The sequence below is a fragment of the Leptinotarsa decemlineata genome, unplaced genomic scaffold, assembly GCF_025532065.1.
Source record: "Leptinotarsa decemlineata unplaced genomic scaffold, Ldec_3_MD MMD2_tig00026294_RagTag_RagTag, whole genome shotgun sequence".
NCBI lineage: Eukaryota > Metazoa > Arthropoda > Insecta > Coleoptera > Chrysomelidae > Leptinotarsa > Leptinotarsa decemlineata.
The window spans coordinates 7831124-7858558 of NW_027412674.1; the positions used below are offsets into that span (position 1 = coordinate 7831124).

General features: G+C 38.4%; 1 protein-coding gene across 1 annotated transcript in view; it reads left to right on the plus strand.

Moving 5' to 3' along the window:
* The window catches only part of vkg (Collagen alpha-1(IV) chain viking), a 161966-nt gene that overhangs the window by 125871 nt on the left and 8660 nt on the right, over nucleotides 1–27435 (plus strand). The window contains exons 2-12 of the mRNA XM_074180269.1: nucleotides 8777–8980; nucleotides 9242–9286; nucleotides 12539–12823; nucleotides 14245–14496; nucleotides 14993–15776; nucleotides 18272–18755; nucleotides 19440–19555; nucleotides 19614–20201; nucleotides 24359–25168; nucleotides 25275–26345; nucleotides 26397–26574. Of these exons, the coding sequence (XP_074036370.1) occupies nucleotides 8777–8980; nucleotides 9242–9286; nucleotides 12539–12823; nucleotides 14245–14496; nucleotides 14993–15776; nucleotides 18272–18755; nucleotides 19440–19555; nucleotides 19614–20201; nucleotides 24359–25168; nucleotides 25275–26345; nucleotides 26397–26574 (4817 nt within the window). The remainder of the gene's footprint in view (nucleotides 1–8776; nucleotides 8981–9241; nucleotides 9287–12538; nucleotides 12824–14244; nucleotides 14497–14992; nucleotides 15777–18271; nucleotides 18756–19439; nucleotides 19556–19613; nucleotides 20202–24358; nucleotides 25169–25274; nucleotides 26346–26396; nucleotides 26575–27435) is intronic.

A 27435-nucleotide genomic window follows, 5' to 3' on the forward strand; every position in this document is an offset into this window, starting at 1 on the left:
TTTCATTTTTCTGAAAAAATGTTTATTTATTCATTGATTTCTATTTCGTTCCCTTCAAAGTAGTCCCCTTATAATAAAATACACCTTTGCAAGCGTTTTTTCCGAACCTCGAAGCAGTTCTGATATGCACTTTTTGGTATGTCCATGAACTGTATCAGCGATATGGTTTTAATCTTCACAATCGTCGCAAAACGCCGTCCGTTCATAAGTCTCTTCAATCTTGGGAAAAGGAAAAAGTCGCATGGGGGTAAATCTGGTGAATACGGTGGCTGAGTTTGAATACGCAGTTGTTTGTAGCCAGAAAATTACGAACAAGCAATGACGAGTGAGCAGGTGCATTATCGTGGTCAAAATTCAGCAGTTTCCGAACGAACTTCGCTACCACACGCTTCATGCGCAAAATTTTCGAAAAAACTGCATGGCATGAGTCAACCGATATGCCAATATTAAAACATAGAAAGTAAAAAAAATAATAATTTAATGTAACCCGGGAAATTTGAACTTTTACCTCACTTTTTAAACTTTCCACGTTTGCCTGTCGAACTTATTCCAGACAACTCTTTGGTTGATCAAAATAGTTTGCACGATTGAAAGTAATACTGAACTAGCTGTTTTAGATTTATTTAAGCAAGCATTGGATGCCTTGGACAATTCAAAAAAGTGTCTTGCAATGCAATTTTTCTTGATTTGGCAAAGGCCTTTGATACAATTTCTCATGAAGCACTTTTAAATAAATTGAATTTTTATGTTAGTGAACTGGCTAAAATCTCTAGTGGCGTACCTCAAGGTACCGTTTTAGGCCCAATACTATTTTTAGCATATATTAATAGTTTAAGTCGCATAAATAATTTCAAATGACACCTCATATCATATGCTGACGATACTGCAATAATCTGTACAGGTGATACATGGCAACAGGTATATAAAGTAGCAGAAGAGTGTTTGGGTAAAATACAAATTTGGTTAAGTAACAATCTTCTCAACCTTAATGTTGAAAAATCGAAATTTATTACTTTCACTCTTCTGAGCAACCACCAACCTGTCCAACAAAAAATTTATTTACATATGCCAAAGTGTTCTGAAACCATTTGTGAATGTCCATATATTGAAAAAGTAACTAAACTAAAGTATTTAGGAGTTGTAATGGACCAACATCTGAGATAGGATGAACATTTGCAATATATAGTAAAAAGACTTAGACATCTCAGCTATAAAATGTATGAACTCAGGGATATACTCACAAAAAAAAGCTTAATTATTGTTTACAAATCTCTTGTTGAATCAGTTATACGATATTGTCACAGTGTGGGGTGGAATGTTTGAGAATGTGCTAAATATTGTACAGGTGCTCCATAATACAGTTTTAAAAATAATGTTGAAAAAGAACAGACAATTTGATACAGAAAAACTCTATTCTGAAAGCCACCTGCGCTTAGGCTGCTTTCCTCAAACTCCTAGTGGTCCTAACCATAATATTAATAAATTGTATATTAACATATTCTAAATAAATTGAAATTGAAATTGAATTGATTTATATTTTCCCTGTATCTGAAAACCTTTTTTTTAATTAATTTCATAATTATATATAATTTCAAATTCAGCGTCTCTAATTTGAATAAAAATAGTTTTGGATTCCTTTCAATAATTTTCCAATTGAGCTAGAAAATAGGACATCTCCCAACTACTTCATAGAATGTATTACGGCAGTACTCAGTTGCAAAAGGTCGATACGTATTTCAAATAATAAACGAAAGAAGTCGTATACTTCAGGTTAGTTTATATTTCCGGGAACATAAAGTCATAAATGAATCTGGAATGTCGGTGTATTTCGGGAAATAATCATAAAATCTGGGTTTCAAAACTGATCGTCGCGTAATTAAAAAGAAACTAGTTCATGAAATATTTACAAGTTGAAGCATGAAAGCGTTGTTGAAACACAATGGAAATAATTTCGAAAACAATTACTTGTTCGCTTAGAAAAAATAAATGAAATCTTATTCAATTGTTGAATAAATGAAACTAAAAAATTAATTGATATATTCTTGAATAATCACTAATAAGCACAATTGAAGGCCAGATTCATCAACTTGTGAAAGATCCGATACCTTAATATCCTATCCTCTTTTACTTTGTATTTTGTGTCTGTTTTCTTTTGATCTTATAGATCTCACTATAAAAAGTTTATCAGTTCAAAGTTCATTGTATATGATGGAATTGGTCGATATCTGATGAATATCCATACCTAACGTATTCAAAAAACACTTTATTGTGAGATTTTCACTAAACGATTTTACAAAAACGCAACACGTGTTTCGCCATATAATGGCTTGTTCGGGCGTATCTTTACTAACTAATTCTACATATTCAATGCTAAATATACCCTATTCTACAATTTGAAGTACACACATTCCACGTGAATCCACTGATAAAACAGGAAATTTTAGATTCACTTACTATTTGCCTATCTCAAAATCATTTCCAGTTTGAGGATAAATTCTATTCATGCAGTGAAAGACTAATAATGGGAAACCCTTTGAGCCTCTTGCTGGCTGAAATTCTCATGGATAACATAGAGTATGAAATCCAAAATAATCAGTTAACTAACAGTTTCTTTCACTGGTACGGATGCGTAGATGATATCTTAGTCTGTTTTACTGGTACAGATAGGCAATTAGGCAAGTTTATTGAATATGTCAATTCCATCCACCCGCCATGAAAATTCACCACTGAGAGGGAGGTTAATAATTCAATAAATAACCTTTTCTTAACCATACGTTATACTTTCTCCACACACCCTTTCCAGCATAAAGTTGTTGCATTCAATAGTATTCTGCACAGAGTATTGAAGATTCCACTTCCTGAGAGTGATTTCCAGAGAGAGCTGAGTTTGATAAAAAAAATTGCGGTTAACAACGGTTATAAGGTAGATATATAGACTCCATTCTTTCCAAAAAACAACAAAAGCAAGCCATGGACCTGGTCTACCCAAATTCAAGATGCGATAACGTCAGTTATAGGACATTGTCATAGTTCGGTGAACCAACCACTAATATTGCCCGTTTGTTGAAGAAAGAATGCGTACATGTAGCTTACAGAACGAATAATAGTCTAAGTAAATGTATTAAAAACAATAAAGACAAAACTTCGGTGCCGGATAGATCAGGAGTATATAAGCTGACTTGTGGCTCTTGTCCAAAACTGTATATTGGTCAAACAGGAAGAACAGTTTCCCAAAGAATTGACGAGCTTAGGAGTAGTTTTGTAAATAGAAAGACCAATTCCACATTTGCAAACCACCATTTGAAACATGAGTTCGATCATGAATACGATATGTTACATTTAGAAGAGAAGAGTTTGAATCTCAATCTTCTAGAATGTTTAGAAATCAATAGATTCAGGAGTTCGGGTAATTTACAGAATGATCAATTAGAATTGAATAACTCCCCGTTACTCAATATTTTTTCAAATGTGAAAACTGGGACATAAGCTCAGGTAATTTAATTCATTACAAACCTAGGTAAAAATCACGTACTTGAAATGTAGGTACTTCAAATTGTAGAATAAGGTATATTTGACTATGTAGGATTAGTTAGTAAAAACACGCCCGAAGAAGCCATTGTATGACGAAACACGTGTTGTGTTTTTGTAAAATCGTTTAGTGAGAATTTCACAATAAAGTGTTTTTTGAAAGTTCATGTGATATTTCATACTTTTTTTATTTTTACTTATGGTTCGTCTTTCCCATTATTTATTTGAATGTTCGTGTTGCTCTACAATAACAAATCCTTCCTTATTCAGACTGTTTCTAATTTGTAAAAGCATTCGTCTATGTTTTTTATCAGGAAATTGTTTCATTTTTCTCGTTCAATTCGCAATATCTATTTCGACGAACAAAATCAGTTTTGGAAATGTTTCTTTATCGACAAAAATGTTATTTCGCGTGTGAATTATCGTCTAACATTCCAAAAAACCAGATATTAACTCAGGAAACTCCTCAGGAAGGATTCAATGAAAAATTGTTGTTGAACTGGGTCAATCGGATTTCCTAAAATGTCAATGTATTTGGTACTTGTCAGGTTTTTCTTATGAACATGAAATGTAAATACTTTTTCGGCTCTAAAATGTTCCAATGCTCTGATAGAATTGAAAAACCATGAGTCTTAGAAGCGCATTTCTCTGTTTTAAAATAAATTTTCTACAAAATAAAATCTACAAATCGAAAGTATTTGAGCCCATATTACTTATTCAAAAATGTGAGATTTCCAATTGACAGTTTACAAAATCGCGACACGTGTTTCGCTATACAATAACATCTTCAGGCGTCACAATTCTGACTCAACAAATTCTGTGCCATACTTCAATAGTAATTTGAATCCTAATGACTATTACTACCTAACAAATTTATACATGATAAATTCATTACATTCCGTGTAGTTATAGAATATCACTAAGTATTCTGGCATTATCTTGAATTTATTGAAGGCTTTGGAGGCACCCTACATTTTATTCTATGAAAGAGAGGACATTAGCAGATCAAGATCGTTAGATGATGTAGTGCTTTAAGTTTTTCCGGGTTTTCCTGCAGCTGAAAAAGCCAAAGCGCCACTGGAATCAATCAAGTTGCCTCGGAGCCCCAATAAATTTTTGTTGTTGTTTCATAATTTCATAATTTGTATTACTTTTTTATATGTTTCTATACTCAAAAAGTATCGTATTAGGTTATGGAATTGTTAAAGAAAATACTTAAATTATATTCGAATCCTAATGTCATTAATGTTAACGGATCAACGGAAAAACAGATTTTTTTTATTGACTTCTAAAATAATTCTTAATTAAAGTTTTTATTGAGAAATATTACATACATTGATGATTGTGAAAATTAAAAAAAAAATGAATGGAAATTACAAAAACTACAACTTGTAATTTTAATTATTGTCTTCTTCTTTATCGTCGTCTTTCGACCACTGTAGTATTTCAAAATCCTCCTCTTCATCTTCTTTAACAACATTCGTCTCCAGGTCTTCCATAATTTTAGGGTCAAAGGTTATGTCTTCATTGACATCGTTATGATGAGATAAAGCATTGAGACAAGCTTCCCCTTTATCTCGAAAACGATTCAAAGTATAAGCAATATACAAAAGTTGTAGGTAATTCAACTCTCTATCAAATTGATAACGGATACAAATAGCGAAAAACCCATAGAAAACGAGATATTTGTAAGAAATGTGCAAAAAAATCGATTTTTTTGACCATTGACATTAGATTTTAATAGTCGCGTACACCCACCATATGTAGGTTTTGAAACAACTTCCACGTGTGGATCACCAAGTGATCATCTTCAAGAGGAAGACTAAACTAAAAATACTCACGATGTTATCCTCATTTATACCATAGATACCTCTTCTAGGTACCTGTGTCTTGAGTATCTTGAGTGTTTTGAATTAATTTCACAATATTGCCTTATGTACTAGTCTTAAATTGATTTTACAATGTGTCCTTATATAATAGTCAAGTAACTCTAATAATTAAAATATTATTTTAACAAGCTATATTTGATATCTCAATCGCCACAAAAGAAATAACCAGGAAAGAAATTTCTGGCAAAAACATAATAACCTGCACTGACAGCAGACAAGCGCTATTAGCCTTGAACAGACAGCGTGTTACCTCAGGGCTAGTACTAGAGTGCCACCAAGATTTAGCCAAAGCCTCGGTAGATAATAACATTATCCTGAGGTGGGTTTAAGGGCACGACATGAGAAAAGGTAATCGCATTGCCAATCTTCTGCCAAGGAAGCGGCTGGACTAAGAATTTTAGAACCCAGTGGCACCTACCGCCTGATGTCTTCAACAATTGTAGAACTAGCCAAATGTTACACCCATGCTCAATCCCTAAAGAGGTGGGATGGAATCAAAGGATGCAATCTTGCCACGATCACCCTGGGCAACCCTGGGAAGCTGGGCAACCCTGGGAAGCTGGCGCCGAAGAAATATCTGGCGATGACCAGGAAAAATCTACGCAACTCCATAATATGGGGCGAGTAGACACACCTCTAAGCAGGATGTGTGAACAGAAAGATGAGACTGTCAGGCATGTCCTATGCGAGTGCCCGGAGTTATCGTCAATAAGAGAGTGTGTGTTTGGCGAGTCTTGGCCTACACCTGCCGATATAAAGGAGATGTCCCCCAGTGACCTGTCCACCTTTCTGGAAAGGACAGGATGGACGATGACCTAAGAGAACAACCCCTCGAGAGGATGTACAATGGGTCACATGTGGCCTACGTGCTGTGGGCTTATACTCACCCTCCCTACTCTACAGATACAGATAGACAAATGTTTGAAATTTTGTAATATACATTTGTATGCAGACGATACCCAGTTGTATTATAGCTTCTCACCTGAAATGATAGATAATGCGTGTACTCAAATCAATAGTGACTTAAAATTATTTTTGAAAAATGCTTCTGATCACTGCTTAAATATAAATTGTAGTAAATCCAATGTTATTGTTTTCGGACCAAAAGGCCCTAGAAATGATATTTGCAAATCTATGAAAGTAGTAGTGAATGATCATGTACTTGGGATTGTCCCAGAAGCCAAAATCCTAGGCATCATTTTAGATAAGGACTTGACATTCGAAAGCCAGGTTAATCAGTTTATTCGGCGTGCATATTATTCGCTCAAAATTATATATGGACACCGAAATTTCCTACCCATGAAGGTGAAGGCGAATTTGTGCGAATCATTAGTTTCATCTATATTCAATTATGTTGATGTTTTGTATGGTCCATGTTTAACCAACCAATTCAAAAAAAAAAGATACAAAAAGTCGAGAATTCCTGCCTACGGTTAATTTTTGGTATAAGAAGAAGAGAAAGATTATTGTAATAAGTACGCTACAAAATGCCTAAGTGCCAACTGTCATCTGTCTCGGGGGTCACCTAACTCACAATTATGTGATAAATTTTTGATCTCTGTTATAAATTGTTCGATAGTTTGCCCTTCTTTTTGTTTATATGTCAAAAACTTGTGTCTTTCGTACGTCAAGTTGCTTTTAGGAATGAAATGCTGGTCAAACTTCTTCAATAATTCGTCTAAGGTGTCTTCCTCATCTGCAGTGAAAGTATTGTAAATTCTCATAACTTCTTCTCCTATCAACGTGAGGAGTTGAGCACATTTCGTCGCTTCTTCCTTCTTAGCGATTTCGGTTGCTTTCAAATATGTTAAAAACCTCTGCTTCCAGAACCTCCACTTTTCGGCAAGGTTACCGGACATGCCACGAAAATCCATGTTCCAGCTTTTCTTTGATTGATGACTAACTAACCTTTCACTTTTCGTGTTTGCTATTTATCAACATCGGATGATTGAAGATTTAATATTCAATTCCAATTTCTCGACTGCGCCATGTGTTATTGAATATATATATGGACAGGATGGCTAGGGCTAGGATGTGGAATCATACACGATCTGGGCTTGACTCGTTTAATCGGTGACCCCCGAGACAGATGACAGTTGGCACTTAGGCATTTTGTAGCGTACTTATTACAAATATCACATAAACTGAAGGATACCGGCTGGTTAAATATGAATGACAGGAGAGTGTTACATGCTGCAACTTTTTTTCACAAAATAATTAATAGTAAAGTGCCATCTTACTTACACCAGAAAATCACTTTTAGAACTGATGTGTATAATATTAATGTAAGGTATAAAGGCCGACTAACTCCGCCATCCTTTCGCACAGAGTTCTTTAGAAGGAGTTTCAGCTACCAGATCTGTGCAATTTATAATGACATTCCCGAGCCCATGAAACGAGATGACTTCAATCATTTTAATATCAATTTCAAACGATTCTTATTATCTTCAAACTATTAATGACCCAATAGCTACCCACCTATTACAAATCTATAAATAGTCATAATATTTTAAGATATTTAAAAATTCTTTTTGTTCATTCCTTTGCGTACTAGGCGACATTTTTGAGGTTAAGTGGAAGAGCAATTGAATGATGACTTGTCATCATGTAAATTGAACTTCGCCTTTTGTCTTCTTATAATAAATGAACTGTACATGATTAATTTGATTTGAATGTATTAGAAGATAATAAAGACGGTATTATTATTATTATAGTATACTATTAGGTATTGGTCCACCATCGTTATTTATAATTTCAAAAACTACACCTCACGATTCGATCTGCACAAACTTTATTTGAAAAATATATATCACAACATGTTACTGTGCTAGCGAAACATGTTGTGATATATCAAATGAAGTTTGTGTAGATTTTGAAATTACTATGGATCTTCATCAAGTAACGGCCGAATCAATAAAAAAAAGTTATTCATAATGTTATTATGTTTACTTATTTCTACACTCTCATAGGCATCTAGATTCCTGTTGTTATAAACTTGTCTAACTGATCTTAATGAACTGAAGTCTATGGAATCCATAGACATAATTTTGACTTAGATGACTGGGTCATGTTGGTTAATGCGAGTTATTAATTAACGATTAGCTTTAATGTTCACACTAGTTAAGGAATTCACAGGCAATTTAAAGCTGATGGAAACCTTCGAATAACAAATAATAATTGTATTCATCAAATGGACCATTTTAGAAATCATCTCGAATATTACTTCAACATCATATGGTATTGAGGGCAAAGATTAGAATATCCGTATCCTTAATGATAATATAAACCTGAAACAGCTAACAATCATGTTTGTCCACAACTCAAACCTCCTATAATCATCATTATTTTTTTATTTTCAGTGTTCTGGATGTCCAAATGCCCTCAATGGGACATATAAATGTGATTGCAAGGGGCTCAAAGGAAGAACAGGAGCTGAAGGTATTATGGGATTTCCAGCTACACAGGGTGATTATGGAGACATTGGTCCTCCTGGTCCTAAAGGATCAAAAGGAGAGAAAGGCGCTGAAGGGGAATTTGGGTCGAGAGGAGAGAAAGGTCCTAGGGTGAGTTCAAAAAAATAACAAATGGCTTCATAGATAGTAATACACACCGCAGAGATTTTTTTTTCATGTCTGCTTCTTGTAAATGCCACTTTTGAGATTCCTTATAGTTTCAGTAGTTTACCTTAAACATACATTTAACATTCCTACACCTATTTTTATCATCTATATGAAAGACTTTCTTTGGATAAAAATATACATTATTAGATCTATTTTTATTATTATCATTTATGTTTTTTCAAATGAGATGACATTTTGTTTTAGGGTGACGACGGATTCAGAGGGATGACGGGAATTGCGGGACGTCCAGTAAGTAGATTTTTTTATACTAAATTTGATTATCGACAATATATATTGTGGTGTTCATGAAAGGAACACCACCATCTTTTAATTTTTTTTTGTTATTGGTAATACGTTAACAGAGGACATCAACGTCCTCGTAAAAATCAATGGGTTAACACTTAAAAGTTGAAAATTATGCTGAAATTGGAAAGGCCAATAAACCTTATAAAAATCCTGATAACTATTCAAGAAACCCAACACGTGTTTCGCTAAACAATAGCTTCTTCAGGCGTGCCTATACTAAATAAAATCTACATATTCAATGCTTTTTATTACCTGAAGTACCTCAGTTTTATTAATGTCAAAAATGTGTACCTTACTTGAGAATGAATCAATTAACATTAAAACTTTAACTCATGTATCAGGTAATTATCAGTTTCCACATTTGAAAAAATGTTCAGTAACGGGAAGTTATTCCATTCATAAATTATCCCGAATTCCTAAATATATTCATTTCTAAACATTCTAGAAGATTGAATTTCAAACTTTTTCCTTCTAATTGTTTGTACACGTCATATTCTTGATTGAATTCATGCTAACAGATGGTTTGCAAATGTGGAATTGATCTTTCCATTCGAGAAACTATATACTTCTATGCACTTTAATTCCTTAGAAAAAAGTTCTTTCCGTTTGGCCGATATAAAGTTCTGAGCAAGAGCCACAAGTCTACTTGTATACTCCTGATCTATCCGATAGTGTACTTTTGTCTTTATTGTCTTTTATTGTTTTAAATCATTATCAGTTCTGTACGCCACGTCCAAGACAGAGCTGAGTTTCATCAAACAAATCGCTGTCAATAACGTAGTAATAATGTAGTAAATATCTATATCGATATGTAGATATTTACTACATTATTTCCAAAAAAACTACAAAAACAAGCCATGGACCAGGTCTACCCCAGTTCAAGAAACGATAGTGTTCATTATATGACATTGTCACATCTTGATGAAACCACGAATAATATCGCTCGTTTGAAAAAATTATAAAAGAAAGGCGTGCACCTGCATTCATTATTCTGACTCCCACCCCAGAGTATGTGTTTGTGGAATTGTTTTTGGAATTTGTCTGCAGGTGGCGCAGATAGAGCTTATGACTAGTTGGAATTTTGTTTGTTCGGGATACTCAGACGGTTCACTCCGTCTGAAATGACCCTCCCGGTACTGACGAGGAGCTAGTACTCCGAAACCCGTCAATTGGCGGTCGTCCCGACCAAATTAAATTTATTTCAGTTTTTCATATATAGGAAATTACATGTGACGAATCATCCATATGGCGGCATTAACTAGGTTAGTTGTTTTTCCGTCGGGTATCTGTCACACGTATCTACAAAGTCGTAGGTTCACATGAGTGGCGTTTTCACCTGAACTAGAATATGCTCCTCTCCGGTAGCACTTGAATTGAAATCAAATTGGGAATAGTACTCATCTATATATCTTTTGATTTTCATGAAATTTCATGGAATTAACCTTTCTTGATGCGCTGCGAGGTTTTTGTGACTTGACGCCGGGGTCTCAATCTGCCTACCCTCTAGGTCTCGTCACTGGTTTCTGCAAGGATCTCAATTTACCTACTCCTAAGCGTTGATTCTCATGGAATTAATTTCCAACAGCTTGACTGCATCAACCTTTCTTGATGCGCTGTAAGGGTGTTGTGACCTGACGCCGGGGTCTCAAACTGCCTACTCCCCATGTCTCATCGCTGGTTTCTGCATGAGTATAAATCTGCCTACTCCCATGCATTTCTCGTCGCTGGTTTCTGCAAGAGTCTCAATCTCTCTACTCCCAAGCGTTGATTTCTATGGAATTATTTTCTAGTAGCTTGACTGCATCAACCTTCCTTGATGCGCTGTAAGGGTTTTGTGACTTGACGCCGGGGTCTCTATCTGCCTACTCCCCAGGTCTCGTCTCTGGTTTCTGCCAGAGTCTTAATCTCTCTACTCCCAAGCGTTGATTTTCATGGACTTATTTTCCAGTAACTTGACTTCATCAACCTTTCTTGATGCGCTGTCAGGGTTCTGGGACTTGACGCCGGGGGCACACTCTGCCTACTCCCCAGGTCTCGTTGCTGGTTTCTGCAAGGATGTCAATCTGTCTACTCCCGAGCGTTTCTCGTTGCTGGTTTCTGCAAGGATCTCAATCGGCCTACTCCCAAGCGTTGATTTTATGAAATTATTTTCCAACACCTTGACTGCATCAACCATGCTTGATGCGCATAGGGGTGTTGTGACTTGACACCGGAGTCTCACTCTGCCTACTCCCCAGGTCTCGTTGCTAGTCTCTACCAGGGTCTCAGTCTGCCTACTCCCAAGCGTCGAATGTGGGACCACAGATTGTAGTCTTGTATTGAAGTCCCTGGACGAGTGGCGATGGTGGAGTTGGTAGTGGGCACGGGATTGTGACTTGCATAAGCGAGGGCAAGAGGTATGAATCGGACTGAGCCAGTTTTAGTGAATGAGGGGAATGTTCGAATATTTCGAACCATAAATCACAGATATTTGGACAATTTTCCGCTTCTTGTCTCTATAATTATTCCGCATCTGCTGCATATAATTCTGCCTGGTAGAGAGGTCAGTAACGTAGAACAGTACCTAATTCTCAGTTATTTTTCTACCGTTTTTCAAATGATTGATCATGATCCCTTTTTGTCTGAAAATGTGCATTCCTATTCGTTTACCAAACCTCGTTCTTCATCCTTATATCAAATATAATTTCAATATTTGTTATTACGATTAAATTCACGAAACAACTGAGAAAAAATAAATGATAACTTCCCAACTGAGAGAACATAGATTTTCATGTTTTAGGTTTGGAAACTCTAACATAAACTGTAACATTACTGTAACATAACACTGTAACTGTAACATTAGTGATCTGTAATTGTAGTGTTTTGCGCATTGAATATGTGCAGGTGTCCAACAGTTCGAAATACAGAACCAAAACAAACCTATTCATCTTCGCTACAAAAGCGTTATGTCCAAAATGAACTATGATATAATCAGTTCAAATTCAATTTTGAAAGAGGTTGATACTGTCACAGTCACTGTTTAAATAAATGTTTGCATTTTCGTAGAATTGAATTTATAGTTTGAACATTTCATTGCGAATATTAATAGGGAATTGACATTGGAAACCTCAATAAAAGCTGCCTTTTTGTCTAGTTCATATGAAAATCTGGTGGATTTTTTGGAATCTACTATAAATTAATCACACTTGATTCTAGGGAGAACCTGGTGAATCAGGTGTTAGAGGCCCAGCGGGACTTGATGGTTGCAACGGGACTGATGGATTACACGGAGTTCAAGGACAACCTGGACGACAAGGAATTCGGGGACTTCCTGGACCAGAGGGGCTTCAGGGACCCAGAGGAGAACCTGGTGATGGAGGAGGTAACTCACTAGGAGTAAAGGGAGAAATGGGTGTTCCGGGATATGATGGAGCTCCGGGAGTACCTGGTCTTCAAGGACCTAGAGGTTCTATTGGATATAGAGGTCCTCCTGGTGACCAGGTGAGTTTTATCTGTTCATCAGATTATACTGAAAAAGCCAAATTTTGTTCGTGAATCATAAAGTTCCTCTTCTAAAGAAATTACTTCTTTTACAGAACAATTAATTTTGAATATATACAGGCCTTCGATAGGTTAAACTTCAATATCATCGCACTGGAAAAATAATAATAATAATAGTCTTTATTGGGTTAAATAGAATATAACATCCAAGAGGCGAAGTTCAAAACTGCAGTGTAGAATACCACAGATTTGTTCTACCAAACCTGTAGTGTTCTACACTGCAGAATTCAAGTAGCAGGTATACCTCAGGGAAGTCATTGTTAGTAAAATGTATCCACTATTCAAATAGTTTATAGACGATCAACAGTGATTCGAAATCATCGAGTTGTTATAGAATTAAAACAAAAATAGCTTAGTCTTCCCATCTTCGCCCAATAGGTATTGAATTATTCATGTGGATATCAATTAATTACAATTGTGGAAGAAACGCCTCAGAAATTGTAAGAATATTCGTTAGTAATAAATTTGTATTTGGATTCCAATCCACGAAATTCATTTATCAATTTTCATCATTGGAAAACAAAGTTGAAATGAAATTTTCGGATGTGTCTTCCTCAAAGCAGATTTTTATTGATTTTTACTCCTTAGTGACAATAAACTTCACCACTGTGATATAAAGGTATTTTTTATCTGAACTGACTTTGTTTTTTAATTGAAAAATGTGTTGCTAGTCAGGCCCTGTATTCGCACCCCAATCATGACAATTTTCTGCATTTGTGTGACTAAGATTTTTGCCGTTTTGAGGCAAACCGGTATAATTTCATAATTTGATAGTAAAGAAGACAATTCTATCATATACTCTCATAATCGAATAAAAAAAATGTCCCAACTCAGTAACAAAGTTCTGGGGACCTCGTTCAGTTACGGAAGTCAAGCCAAACCACGCATTATTCACAACACTAGTGACATTTCAGCGTTCATATCTTATTAAGGTAGTGCTGCTTGGTACTTAGGTTAGGTTAGGTCAAAAGGAAGTAGGTCTATACGACCCTCCACCGCAACCCGCAAGGGTTCATTGTGGCTCATTGGGGTTGTATCAGACACAACATCGGTTCAGGGAGTACACCTTATTCTCTGACCCTCCAGAACGGTTAGGTTAGGAAACGAGTTTGAGTAAATCCACCAACGGCAACGAAGGAAGATTCAAGTTCTTCTTTTGCTGATCTACTCTTACACCAAAAGTTTGATATAATCATATGTTTCTATGATAATGAAAATGTATTTATCCTATTTATTCTCTTTAGAGAAATATTTTGAAGTGTTGATGTAATAATGCATTCCAAATTTTTATTATAATGATGCATCAGACTTAAACTCAAAAAGTGTTTCCTTCAGAAACGTATAATTTGTTTTCATTCAAGGGTATTATTGGTGAAGCTGGGCCTATGGGACCTCCAGGGGAACAGGGAGATGAAAGACGTGGTCCTCCAGGACCTCAAGGTGATGAAGGAGATCAGGGTCCACAAGGTGAAAAGGGCGAAGGATTTTCAAATGACACCTTAATCATAATTCCTACATATACTAATTTGAAAGGACAACCTGGAGAAAAAGGAGCGAAAGGAGAGATGGGTGACATTGGATTGAAGGGATATACTGGAGAGAGAGGTCCACCAGTAAGTATTCAATGCAGTTATAGAATAAAAAAAGAAAAACTGCTGCACCGTCATTAGGTACCTCTTTTTTTGTCACATTCAGAAACGTATTCAAGTAAAGTATTCAAACAACACTTTTATTGCCTACTGAACCCGCCTGAGAGTTTGAAGTTTAGAAAATGTGGAATATGATCTATGAACAGCGATAAGGGTTCCGTTTTTCACTCTCTTTGGTTATAATCAAATATAGAAACCAGGCAAATTGTATAGTTGACAGATAGTCACTAACATATACATTAGGAATTAGGAACTAACACAATACTAGGAATTCGTTTAATGGACCCCATTTGATGACATTCATGGTCCGAGGTAGTGAGCTCAACAGTTTTTATCATCCCCTGATGATGCTAACTTAGTTAGAAAAACGTGCGACGAGATTCATTCTGGTGTGGCAAAAGTGTTTTCTTCATATCATAAATGAAATATTTTTCAATTGACAACTTTTGTTTTTAATTAGGGAATCCCTGGTCTGAAGGGCTCCAAAGGATACAAGGGTGATCTTGGTGTAGATGGTCCTTTTGGAAAACAAGGCAAAGAAGGTCCTTTAGGACCTAGTGGTGAAAAAGGAGATAAAGGGGCTCCGGGCTATGCAGGGGAAGACGGTTTAGACGGAGCTAAGGGTGAAATTGGAGAACCTGGGAGACCTGGAACTCCGGGTATTCAAGGTAGAGAAGGACCTCCGGGAGTTTATGACCCCACCTACGACGAAGCCGGTAAAGAAGGTAATATTGGAAGACAAGGTCCAGATGGACCCAGAGGTGATCGAGGAATGGCTGGAATTCCCGGAAAACCAGGCTCACCAGGGCCAGTTGGTGAAGCTGGTAAACCTGGACCACAAGGCCGACCAGGGTTGCCCGGTTTAAAGGGTATATCAGTGAAAGGAGAAAGAGGTCAAGATGGATTTTCTGGATTACAAGGACGAAGGGGCCCACCCGGACCACCGGGAGAACCTGGACTAATGGGAGAAAAAGGATTCAAAGGTGAACTCGTCTATGGTCCTCCTGGTCCGTCTGGAATTCCAGGAATTCCAGGTTATGATGGACCTCCGGGAGAAAGAGGAGATTCCGGAGACCCAGGTCCAAAAGGATTTCCAGGCGTGGGTCAGCCAATAAGAGGCCCTCCTGGCGATCCAGGAGTTCGAGGATTACCTGGTTTTCCAGGAGATATTGGATACCCAGGAAGAGATGGATTCCCAGGTCTGAAAGGAAAACGAGGAGATGATTGTGGTGTATGCCAACCAGGTAAGTAGAGATTTATTTTTCAAATTCATTTCATAGTAAGTTGTATAATTTCTTTGATGCAAAATCTATGACATTATCCAAATAGCAGATACATTTTTTGCTCTGCCTTTGCTTGATTTCTGTAATGGCGTCGATAACAGGGAGTTTCAAAGTTTACGGAGAGTCGCTCGTTAACGACACGAAAGGTCCTCATGGGCGCCGTGGCTATTTTGCCAAAACGAAAAATCCTTCAAAAATATCATAATATGAAAGTGTTTATTTCAGTCATTTTTTAGATATCAGGTTCAAGAGCTCTCTCGAAAGTAATCTGAATGTTACGGCCGAGGTGAGCATGACTTGTTTTGAATCGATCCCTGCTTTATGTTTCTCATAGGCACACTTCCCAAAATGGTTCCATTCCGAAGATTTTGGTACCCCCATAGTCGTTCGGTGCCTATTTACGGGGTTGAAAATCCGTGTCTGAAACAATCATCAGCTTTTTTGTTACTTGCGATACCTGCGTATCCTGGCACCCAGTATGTAGTCAGTCTATTTCTGTCCGCCAGCTTCCTCAGGCTCGATATCACTTTTGGGTTCATCATTGCCCCTAGTGCAGCGTGGCTGCACTTCAGCTGACCAAGTAAGTAACTGAAATGAAGATTTCTTCCCGCACAATAAGTTACAGCTCCTGTCGCATATTCGGTTTTCGACCCATCAGTATACCAATTGTTTCTGCAGAGCATGTTCTTGGAATGGCTGTGTATTTTCTACTATTCGCGGTTTGAGACTTCAACCAGTTTGTGTCAAACATGTATTTTGGTGAATTTTTCAGTCTGAGTTGGGAAGATTCATGCAGCTACTGGAGTGGTTCTCATTGCTTCCATTACTTTCAACTATACAAGCTTTTACACCTTTATAGTGTGAATAGGTCAGTTGGAAATGACCAGCATCTGTGCTATCTTCACCTTCCTTTCAACTCTTTCTATTTTTTGGTTCCACGTCAACTTGGAGTCTAGTATCACTCCCAGATATTCGATCTTCCCGGACAGATTCAGAGGTCCTAGGGCCTCTGCTTTGGTCGTCTTGGTGATTGCTGCCATAGTCGATTTTTTGAGTTAATGTTCAGCCCTACTTCATCGAACCATCTATTTATAATATTCAGGACTTGCTGCATGCATCCCTCCACTTATTATATTTGCTTTAATCTAGGATGACTACATCGTCTGCATAGCCCAGTACTTTGTGTTCATTATGGTCCAGAAGACGTTTTAACTCTTTTACTACAGGGTTCCATAAGTGGGGATGAAATCTCCCGAGGAAAACCTCTTGCTACCCATGCCACTACTGTCTCTTCCAATGTATACCAATTCCTCCTCTCCTCGGTGCTTCAATGATTGATTCTAGATAGGTACCATCAAATTTGCTCTCTATATCTAAGAAAGCATCTGAAAGGCATTCTCGATCTTGTAAGCATATTCTGCTGTTTTCGTGACCCAGCCTTTTTCGCCGTCCTCTATGCATATTGGTGTCTTCGCCAAGACCTACCAGATGTTCCCAAGTTTTGGAAAGACGGTGGCTCTTATCTGCCTCCATGTTTTGGTATGTATCCAAGAGCCAAAGTTGCCCTGAGGAATTTACACAATTTTTCAAATTCCAGTCCTTTTGTAGAATTACTGAGTAAATACCATCTGGTCCCTGCGAATGACTTCATGGCCCATTTGATTTTCTTCAAATCTACCAGCCACTCATTGTTGGATGCCTACACTTCTGAATTTGTTCAGAAATCCGGTGTTGGATTTGTTATTTCTGACCCGAGAAAGTGCACCAGCAGAAGCTTAAAGTCTCCCCTCCTATTTTTGTGTAGTCTCCAAAATTTGTTTTCACATTATTTATTGAGACCTGAGGTTTCTTCAAGAGTACCTTGTAGAGTTTTGCGCATACTTGGGTCTGTTCTCCTGGCATTGCGTTGCTAACTCCAATTGTGTAGGTATGCCGTATAGGCTTTCCAATTGATAGACAGTCAAATTATGTATACCGATGATCTGAAAACTTTCCTCATCAGACATAAATGTGGTACTTAATGTTGAGTCTATCACTTCCCACCGTTTCGTATTAACTAAGGTAGGTTTATTGAAATATTCAAATTGTTTGTCAAAATGAACTTTAGTAAATGTTCACCTCTTTCATTGGTGGTTATACTCTCTCGTTAGGTGGTATGCATTAGCTTTACAGCCAATTATGAACTGGAATGTATGTATGAATCTTTTCAAACTTACATAATCAATCATTCGTTTCGATGAGTTACCATGATGTGTTTGGGAAAAAACCTTATGGCCTTCATTTCTTGTTAGTAATAAGAAAAAATAAACCATTGATGAAAATCGTCAAAAACAGTTCTGAAACCCGAAAAAAATCATCGAAAAAGTGTATTGATTTCAATATTGAGCTTTTAATAATTCAAGTTCCAAGTCAAGTTCAACCACTCATTCAAAGGCTTCAATTTCGATTATTTTCAGGACGACCTGGTGACAAGGGGGACAAAGGAGACTCTGGAAGAAACGGACGTCCTGGAAATGTTGGTTATCAAGGTTTACCGGGAGCGCGAGGACCACCAGGTCTAGATGGTAAACCTGGACCAGTAGGTGAACCTGGTTTGGATGGAACACCTGGAACAGATGGTATAGAGGGACCTCCTGGACCTGAAGGACCTCCTGGATTACTGACCTACCCATCTATAAAAGAAATAAAACCCGATCCTGCCGAAGAAGGTGACAGCGGATTCTCAGGACCAACTGGTCCAGAAGGAGCTCCAGGTCCTAAAGGTATTATTGGAGATTATGGATTCATGGGGTTGAAAGGAGAAAGGGGAGAGGACGGTCGACCAGGAATACCCGGAAGTGATGGTATCCCTGGAACTCCAGGATATCCTGGAGAAAAGGGAGAGCCCGCCGATATTCCCAAAGAACTACTACGAGGCGACAGAGGATTCAGAGGACCACGGTGAGTCTTTGAAAAGTAGCAGTTCCCATTTAATTTTGTATATAGGTGTTTATGTATGCATAGTAATTAATTTAAGATAATTCACGGCTTCGCCATGTGAAAATAGAAATATAATTCCATTCAAATAGTACAGTCATTAACAGTAGCTTACGACAAATTACTTCAAAATTATAATAATTCAAAATCAACTGCATACAAAAGAAATCCCGTTCATTTGTGGAGCCGGTTTGGTTTGTGTGAGTGATTTGTGTTACTCATTCAATCGATGGTTATCTTGAACGACGGCTCTAAGGCCGGACAATCGATCTGCGTTTAGTTCAACGCGTAATAGGAATCGCTCGTTGACAGTGAATACTGTATAATATGAGATGGAGAATTTATAAGAAAAGTTGTCAAAAGCATTCCCCTTGTTATAAATCGTTATTGGGAAGTGGCTTAGAGAAGAATATAAGAATACCTACAAAAATAATGGTATGATCCGCACTTGCGTAAGATCTTCCTAAAACAATACCGATCTATTACGAAGAATCAGAAGAAAGTGACACCGAAATGAATATTTTTTTCGAATCATTTTAGCCATCTGATGAACATCAGTACATCGTGAAACAAATACTGTGAATTGAAATAATTTGTAATTTCTGCGCATGACATGATTCCTTTAGAAAATATTTTTTTAATTTTCAGTGGTGAGCCAGGCGAACCTGGATTGAAGGGTGCAAAAGGTGAGATAGGACCAATAATAGGAATGTTGATAGACAAAACAGGAAGTAAAGGGAAAAAAGGAGAGTTCGGAGACCAAGGTAATTTATAGATCTTCTCTCAGAAGAATGTCATAAATAATAAAACTACGATTTTTAGGATTTGACGGAAGGAGAGGTCCAAAAGGTTTCAAAGGTTTCGCAGGTTGGCCAGGACCACCTGGTCTTCCTGGAAATCAAGGAATAACATATGAGGGACCTATGGGATTCAAAGGATTTCCAGGGATACCTGGGGACGAAGGACCAAGAGGATCGCCAGGACAGCCCGGAAAACCTGGATTTGACGGAATCCCAGGAGTTCAAGGTCCAAAAGGTGAACGTGGAGATTATGGATTGGCCATTCTGAATGGTGAAATCGGATTACCAGGTCCAGTTGGACCCAAAGGTGAACCCGGAGACTTCGGACCAGATGGACGACCTGGAATTCCGGGTTGGCCAGGAATAAAGGGTGAGAAAGGTCCAAAAGGAGCTCCTGGATTCTTTGGCGTAACTGGATTACCAGGAGCCAAAGGTCCAAGAGGAATAATTAGGCCTGGACCACCTGGTAGGCCAGGATTAACGGGACAACCAGGATATCCCGGACAGTTCGGTGAAATTGGTCAAAAAGGAGATGACGGACTCCCAGGACCCATGGGTTTACCAGGTGCTAAAGGAGAACCGGGACAAGAAGGGTTGAGAGGTCCACAAGGTAAGTCAATTCATCCTGTTTATCCTTTAAGTATGAAAACTATCAATCTTCCATCCAAGAATAAACCGAAAAATTCAAAATGTTTCATAAACAAAAGAATAATTTGATTATTTAGCTAATAGGTCTGTACAAAAAATTGTCGTGAGGGTGTTATAATGTTATCACAATTGAACTGATTTCAGCTGCATTAAAAATAGTTTACCATTCTTTAAAACTCTTTCCGGTATGGAGGTATACGTTTTTTAGCAAACAATCGGCTTCGTCTGATGCATGGTGGTATAAAATACGTTTCACCATTTTCAAATGTTCACCCTGCGGTTATTCAGCTAAAATATCGATCTGTATAACTGGTTTCTTCGTGAATATTTGTACCCGAGAAAGATGGCGCTAGCTAGCAGGTTATGAAACTACGGAATCCCTAATATGAGTTATCGACAGCAATGATGAAGAACTAATTATATCTGATATAATTTCAGAAGATGAACGTGAAGATGTTTCGAATATTATAAATGCAGAAGTAGAAATTCAGAAAGAAAATGAGTTAAAATCAGAAATGATACTTGTGGAACTACTGAGAAGAAATCCTGGATTGACACCTGAAAAATTGGAGAGGATGCGAAAGAAATCATTACAGGATACTGTGAAGTGGAATAAAGTGCAAACAGTTGACGAACATCTCCCTTTCATTGAACCTAACCAAATACCTGATTCTGTTATAAATTTGAATGACGTAACTTCAGAGAAACTGTTCCAACTATTTATAACTATTAATGATGTGGATTATATTGTATTTCAAATAAATTTGTACACCCAACAAAGATATTAACATTGACACGAGGCAATGATAATATCTTCCGGAGAAATCAATCAAAAGAGTGTATTAAGTGTGGTGCTTTGCTGATGAAAATGGCTACTGGAAAATATTTCAGATAGATACAAGAAAAGTTGAAGATACCGTCGAGAAGGAATTGGGCCCACGTGTTGTTGCAGATTCATGAAAGAAGCTGGAGAACAAATATCAGCAACTTTATTTTGACGATTACTTCATTGGAGTAAACTTGATGGGAGAGCGAAAATAGACAAAAATTCACGCTTTTGGAACAATAAATGGAAATAGAGGAAACTCGCCTCCATTTTTGTTTTGCCTTACCTCCAAAAGAGTCTCAAAAGAGGGAAATATGACTACTTTGGTAATGATAAGGAAATTAGTACTGCAAAATGAATAAAGGCCGATGATTCAACTACTTTTGTACGTTGTCCAATACTTCTGAGTGATTATAATATTGGGTTGTTACAAAATCATCAGCATAAACATTGGGTGCTCGAGATTCAATGAGACCACCATACAATGGTCTTTTTTGGCGATTTTTGGCCAATTTTTCTCTACGAATTCGAATTGAACCAAAGCGCTGCCGAAACAGCAGTAAAACTAATCAGACATTTGGCAATCATAGTCTTAATGAACACCCTGTTTGCCGTTGGTTTGCGAAATTTCGTTCCGGAGATTTTAGCCTTGAAGATGAGCCCCAAAGTGGTCGACCTACAGTAATCCAGGACGATAATTAGAGGACCCTGGATCCGACTCCTTACAAATGGTGTGTGAGATGTCAAAAAATCTGGGCGTCATCTCCCATACGGTTTTTGATGATTTAAAACGTTTTGGAAGGTCAAAAGCTCGAAAATTGGATACCTCACGATTTGAACGGTCATCAGAAATTGTCACGTTCCGTAGTATCTGTTCTTCTTTGCTTTTGCACAACCAAAACCATTCTTTTTTTGATCGGATCGTCATCTATAATGGAAAGCAGGAGACGTTCGGTACAGTAGTTAGATACCGATGAGCCACTCAGCCCATAAGCGAAAACCCACCATTAGGTACTATATAGTTGTTAGAGGCTGATGTGATTCACCATAACTTTCTGCAACCGGGCCAAACCGTCACAGCAGGAAATCGACGAAGAGTGCCGAAAATTGCATCAGCCAGCAGCTGCCAGCACGTTTCAAAAATCACCGTCCGAAACTTGAACGAATTGAGTTTTGCCTTCGTCGACTTCATCGAATCCCAAGGACACAATTTTCATACTGAATCGACTTGTGTTATATTGGCATAATTTTTGAATACTCATTTTTAGACCTCCTGTCATGTTTTCTTGACTCTACCACATCTGCAGTACACCGCTTCTATAGCGAAATAACGCGCCTTATTGATGCTGGCGAGTGCCCTGTTGGAATATTTTGTGATCTCAGCAGGGGTTTTGACTGTGTGGATCATCATATTTTGATAAAGAGGCTATACCATAATGGTGTAAAAGATAATGCACTTACATGGATTAAAAGCTTTCTACAAAATCGCGGACAGTATGTATGTTTGAGAAATGAACAATGCAATAAGTTGAGGGTTACAAATTCTCTGCAGACTTTATCCAAACTACTCTGTCAAGATGGTTGTTCTGATTATTGGAGTCGTTGGTCCCCTTTCTACTCTAGAATATCAAAATTATGCCGACTTGCCGCAATAAGGCAGAAATTTCAATCGAATAAATGCAGAAGGCGGTCATTCTCGGCTCATTGTGCACGCTCAGGGCACATGATTCTCGGACCCAATGATCACTTACCCCACGGTGTGGGGAGTGGTCGTTGGTTGATAATGTGTCGGGACTTCGGGGGGTAGGGCCTGACCAGCGCAAACTTAGATTAAAAAAATAATAGTAATAGGTAATTCACCCACAGGAATTACATCGCAATCGTTCACTATCAACCGACAAAAAATGAACATACATTCACACATACAAAAAGGAGTCATAATCAATATCTTTAACATTATTATTATTATTTTTTCACCGTAGTGTGCGCTGGTCAGGCCCTATCCCCCGAAGCCCCGATACATTCGAGAGGGCGCGCCAGCATAATCAACCAATGGCCACTCCCCACACCGTGGGGTAAGTGATCATTGGGTCCGAGAATTATTTTTTTTTCACCGTAGTGTGCGCTGGTCAGGCCCTATCCCCCGAAGCCCCGATACATTCGGGAGGGCGCGCCAGCATTATCAACCAATGACCACTCCCCACACCGTGGGGTAAGTGATCATTGGGTCCGAGAATCATGTGCCCTGAGCAAACGCAGTGAGCCAAGAATGACAGCCTTCTGCATCTGTGCGGCTAAGATTTCTGCCTTAGTGCGGCAAGCCTGTATGATTTTGAGATTCGAGAGTAGAGAAGACATCATTCCACCAAGGACTCCAATAATCAGAACGACCATCTTGACAGAGTGATCTGGATAGAGTCTGCGGAGTTCGAAGAGAAAATCTCGATATTTTATCCGTTTTTCCTCCTCTTTTCTGGCGATATTCGTCTCGCCAGGAGCTGAAAACTCCACGACAAATATCGTTTTGGTCTGGTGGTCGAGAAGGACTACATCAGGCTTATTAGCTTGTATGAGCCTGAGGGTGGGGAACGAATAGTTCCAATAAATTCGGCACTTCTCGTTCCCCACAACGGATTCAATATCCCCCGGAGCGTAGGGCAACACCAGTGTCTCGTCAATACCGTAAGAGTGCCGATAATGAGTCTAAGTTAGTGTCAAGAATTTTCCAGCATAGATATGGCAGTTGTTGGTTGTTGTTAGAGGTTAAATGGTCCGTAAATGTTTAGAACCACTAACATGAAAAACAAAAACCCTGTACAATATCCCTACACGGAATAAATCCCAGTGTAGGGACCAAATACCAGTGAGAATAATCTCCTGAAAAAAAAAATATAATAATAATAGTAATAGTTTTTTCATCAAAAATTCCTCAGAAAACTATAATTATAATGTATTTTAGAAATACAAATAAACAAATACAAACCCTACAAAGTGAATAACTTGTTGTGAGGATAATTCATTATTTTGAAATAACTATAATACAATTCCATAATAGTAGGCACTGAATTCTCTGGAATATTATTGCATTAAAACGAAAACATTTTTGTCAAGGTTGTGATTCTATATATTTCATCATCATTTCTCCACTGCAAGAGACAAATTAAGGAAAAAAAGGCAGTCATTTCTGAGAATTTAGTGCATGCTATTTTGGAAATATAGTATATGATGGTATAAATCATTAAAAAAGTTATGAATGACAAAATGTTATAATGTTTTTGTTTCAAATTTTGTAGGAGATGAAGGACCGGTAGGATATGAAGGTCATAGAGGAAAATCCGGCACAGCTGGAGTGCCAGGACCACAAGGCGAAAGGGGAGATCTTGGATTCCCAGGTGAACGTGGTCCACCTGGTCCAAAGGGATTGCTAGGATCTCCAGGTCGAAAGGGTCCAAAGGGAGATGCTGGTTTCCAAGGAGCAGACGGTTTTCCTGGTGAACCAGGCTTTGATGGACTAATAGGAGATAACGGATTACCTGGTCTACCAGGAGAAAAGGGTGACTCAGCGATCAGTGGTGAAAAGGGAGATCAAGGTGAACCTGGTTTAGTTGGATTCCCCGGTTTTGATGGTAGACCGGGAGAACCCGGTCTAGCTGGATTGCCAGGAGAGCCTGGAATAGATGTTGTTGGTCCTCCAGGTTTGAAAGGAGAAAGGGGAGAAGCTGGTTTAGACGGATTAGATGGCATCCCTGGTCTTGTAGGTGACAAGGGTGACTATGGTTTACAAGGTTTCCGAGGACAAACTGGAGAGAATGGTACAGCTGGATATCCTGGTTCACCAGGCTCAAATGGCTTGTTTGGAATAAAAGGAGAAAGGGGAGATTTCGGTATACCGGGACTTAATGGTTCAGTGGGAGAACGTGGAATCGAGGGAGAGCCTGGCTTGATGGGAAGACCGGGTTTACCGGGTGACGATGGTTTTCCTGGGTTGCCAGGTTTGAAAGGAGTTAAAGGTCCAAAGGGTAATCAAGGACTTCCCGGAGTCGCTCCTTACGGGCGTGCAGAAAAAGGAAACATGGGAGATATTGGTATGCATGGGTTACAAGGTGAGAAAATATTGATTTATTGCTTTTAAGGATAAATTAGCCGTAGTTTTTCGACTGATATTGAAATGGTTTCAATGAAGTTCATATATTTCTTTTTTTTTTGTAGGTCTGAAAGGAATAAGAGGTGATGTTGGATATCCAGGAATACGAGGATCTCGCGGACAACGAGGTGATACCGGATTTCCAGGCCTCACTGGCGAACCTGGATTTCCTGGCTTGAATGGGCTTAGGGGAGATACTGGTCCTCAAGGACTACGAGGTTTACCTGGACAAAATCCAGAACAAGGTGAACAAGGGGAGCCAGGATTTGACGGTAAACCAGGTCAACCTGGTCGACCTGGTCAAAAAGGAGCTCCGGGTGAATTTGGTTTCGATGGTCCCATAGGACGTGCGGGAATTCCAGGACTTGGTATGCCAGGAGTAAAAGGAATGAGAGGTAATGATGGTGCTGTCGGCTTGCCTGGTAGGCAAGGATCACAAGGTGAACCTGGATTTGATGGAAGGGAAGGGCGTCCTGGATTGAAGGGACAAACAGGTGATTACGGTTTTCCATCATTCAGTGCTAAAGGTGCAACCGGTGATATCGGGTTCCAAGGAGCACCTGGAATCAATGGTACGAAAGGAGAGCGTGGTGAACCGGGGTTGAATGGCTTGCCAGGAGAACCAGGGCCTCAAGGTTTTAAAGGTTTCCCAGGAGACTTTGGGCGAGATGGTATTCCCGGAAGATCAGGTGCGAAAGGTCATAAGGGTGAAAGGGGGGATTACGCCGCTGATGCGTTACCGGGTGAAACTGGTGATGTTGGTTTGCCTGGATTTGATGGACCACCAGGACTACCGGGTCTATCCGGACTGCAAGGGCTTGCAGGAATGAAGGGAGAAAAGGGAAACATTGGGGATATAGGAGTAGCTGGGCTTCCAGGTTTCACAGGGCCTAAAGGATCGCAAGGAATGCAAGGATTTGAAGGATTCGTAGGTGCTAAAGGTTATCGAGGTCCTATTGGAATAAGAGGAGATCCAGCTCCACAATACAGTGGACCAAGTAGCAGAGGTTTTTATTTCACTCGACACTCTCAGTCAGAAATTGTACCGGTTTGTCCGAAAGACACCATCCTGATGTGGGAGGGATATTCTTTGCTGCACATAATGGGAAATGAAAAATCACATGGACAAGATTTAGGTAATATAGTTAGAGTAGACCCCAAACTTCAATAATGTGAACTGATTTTAGGTGCACCTGGAAGTTGCTTGAGGAGGTTCAATACTATGCCATTTTTGCTTTGTAACATCAATGATGTTTGTGACTATGCTCAAAGTAACGAATATAGTTACTGGTTATCCACCACCGAACCTATGCCTATGACAATGACTCCAATTGATGCTCAAAACTTACAGAGATACATTTCAAGGTAAAGATCTATACATCTTTAAAAGACAGAATTGAACGTTATTCGTAATTTCTCACTTTTGGTGCCTCAAACACTCCCTACAGTGATTCGAATAGGCTTCAATTCCATGGCATATACAGGGTGTCCCTGGACTTCCTCTTTTCCTCTCGGGAATGTATAGATGGGGTCAAAATATCACCAGTACTTCATATAACTTTTTTTCCTAAAATCCTTCGTTTCCAAGTAACGGGCCCTCGAAGTTACAAAATGAAAAATGTTTTTCTTTGATAACTTTTCAAGTGAATAATCAAAATCATCCAAATTTTGGTAATTGACTAAACAAATGAATTCCTTCGATGAGCTTTCATGCAGGAGTCAGTTGTTTTGCTACAAAGTCAGGAACGGACTACCCCCGATGGTTCACACCCCAAAACTTTGAAATGACAGATATTTTTCAATATTTTTCAACAAATTAAGGTTACTTGGACAATTTTATGAATAAAAGTACTCGTGTGGAAAGTCGATCGGAGCAACGAGTCTTGATAAAAATGTAGTTTCAGTCGACGACATCAAACCCGCTCGTCCACCATTATTTGAAATGAATAATTATCAAAGCAGAAATAATAATGATAACGTTAATTCAACAACATTTATCCTGAGATGTCTACCATTATTCGAAAATATTAGTTTTTAAGGAAAATGGAAATGATAGGTAAAATGTTCATAACGAATTTTTATAATGCAAACACGTTTACCTAACGAAACTCAAGAGCCTCAAGAGCAAACAGAAATGAAAAATCCGCTACAGAAACTGCTCGATATGACCACCTTCTGTCTCTATACATTTTCTTAGTCTGCGAAGACACCCTCTCTGTACTTGAA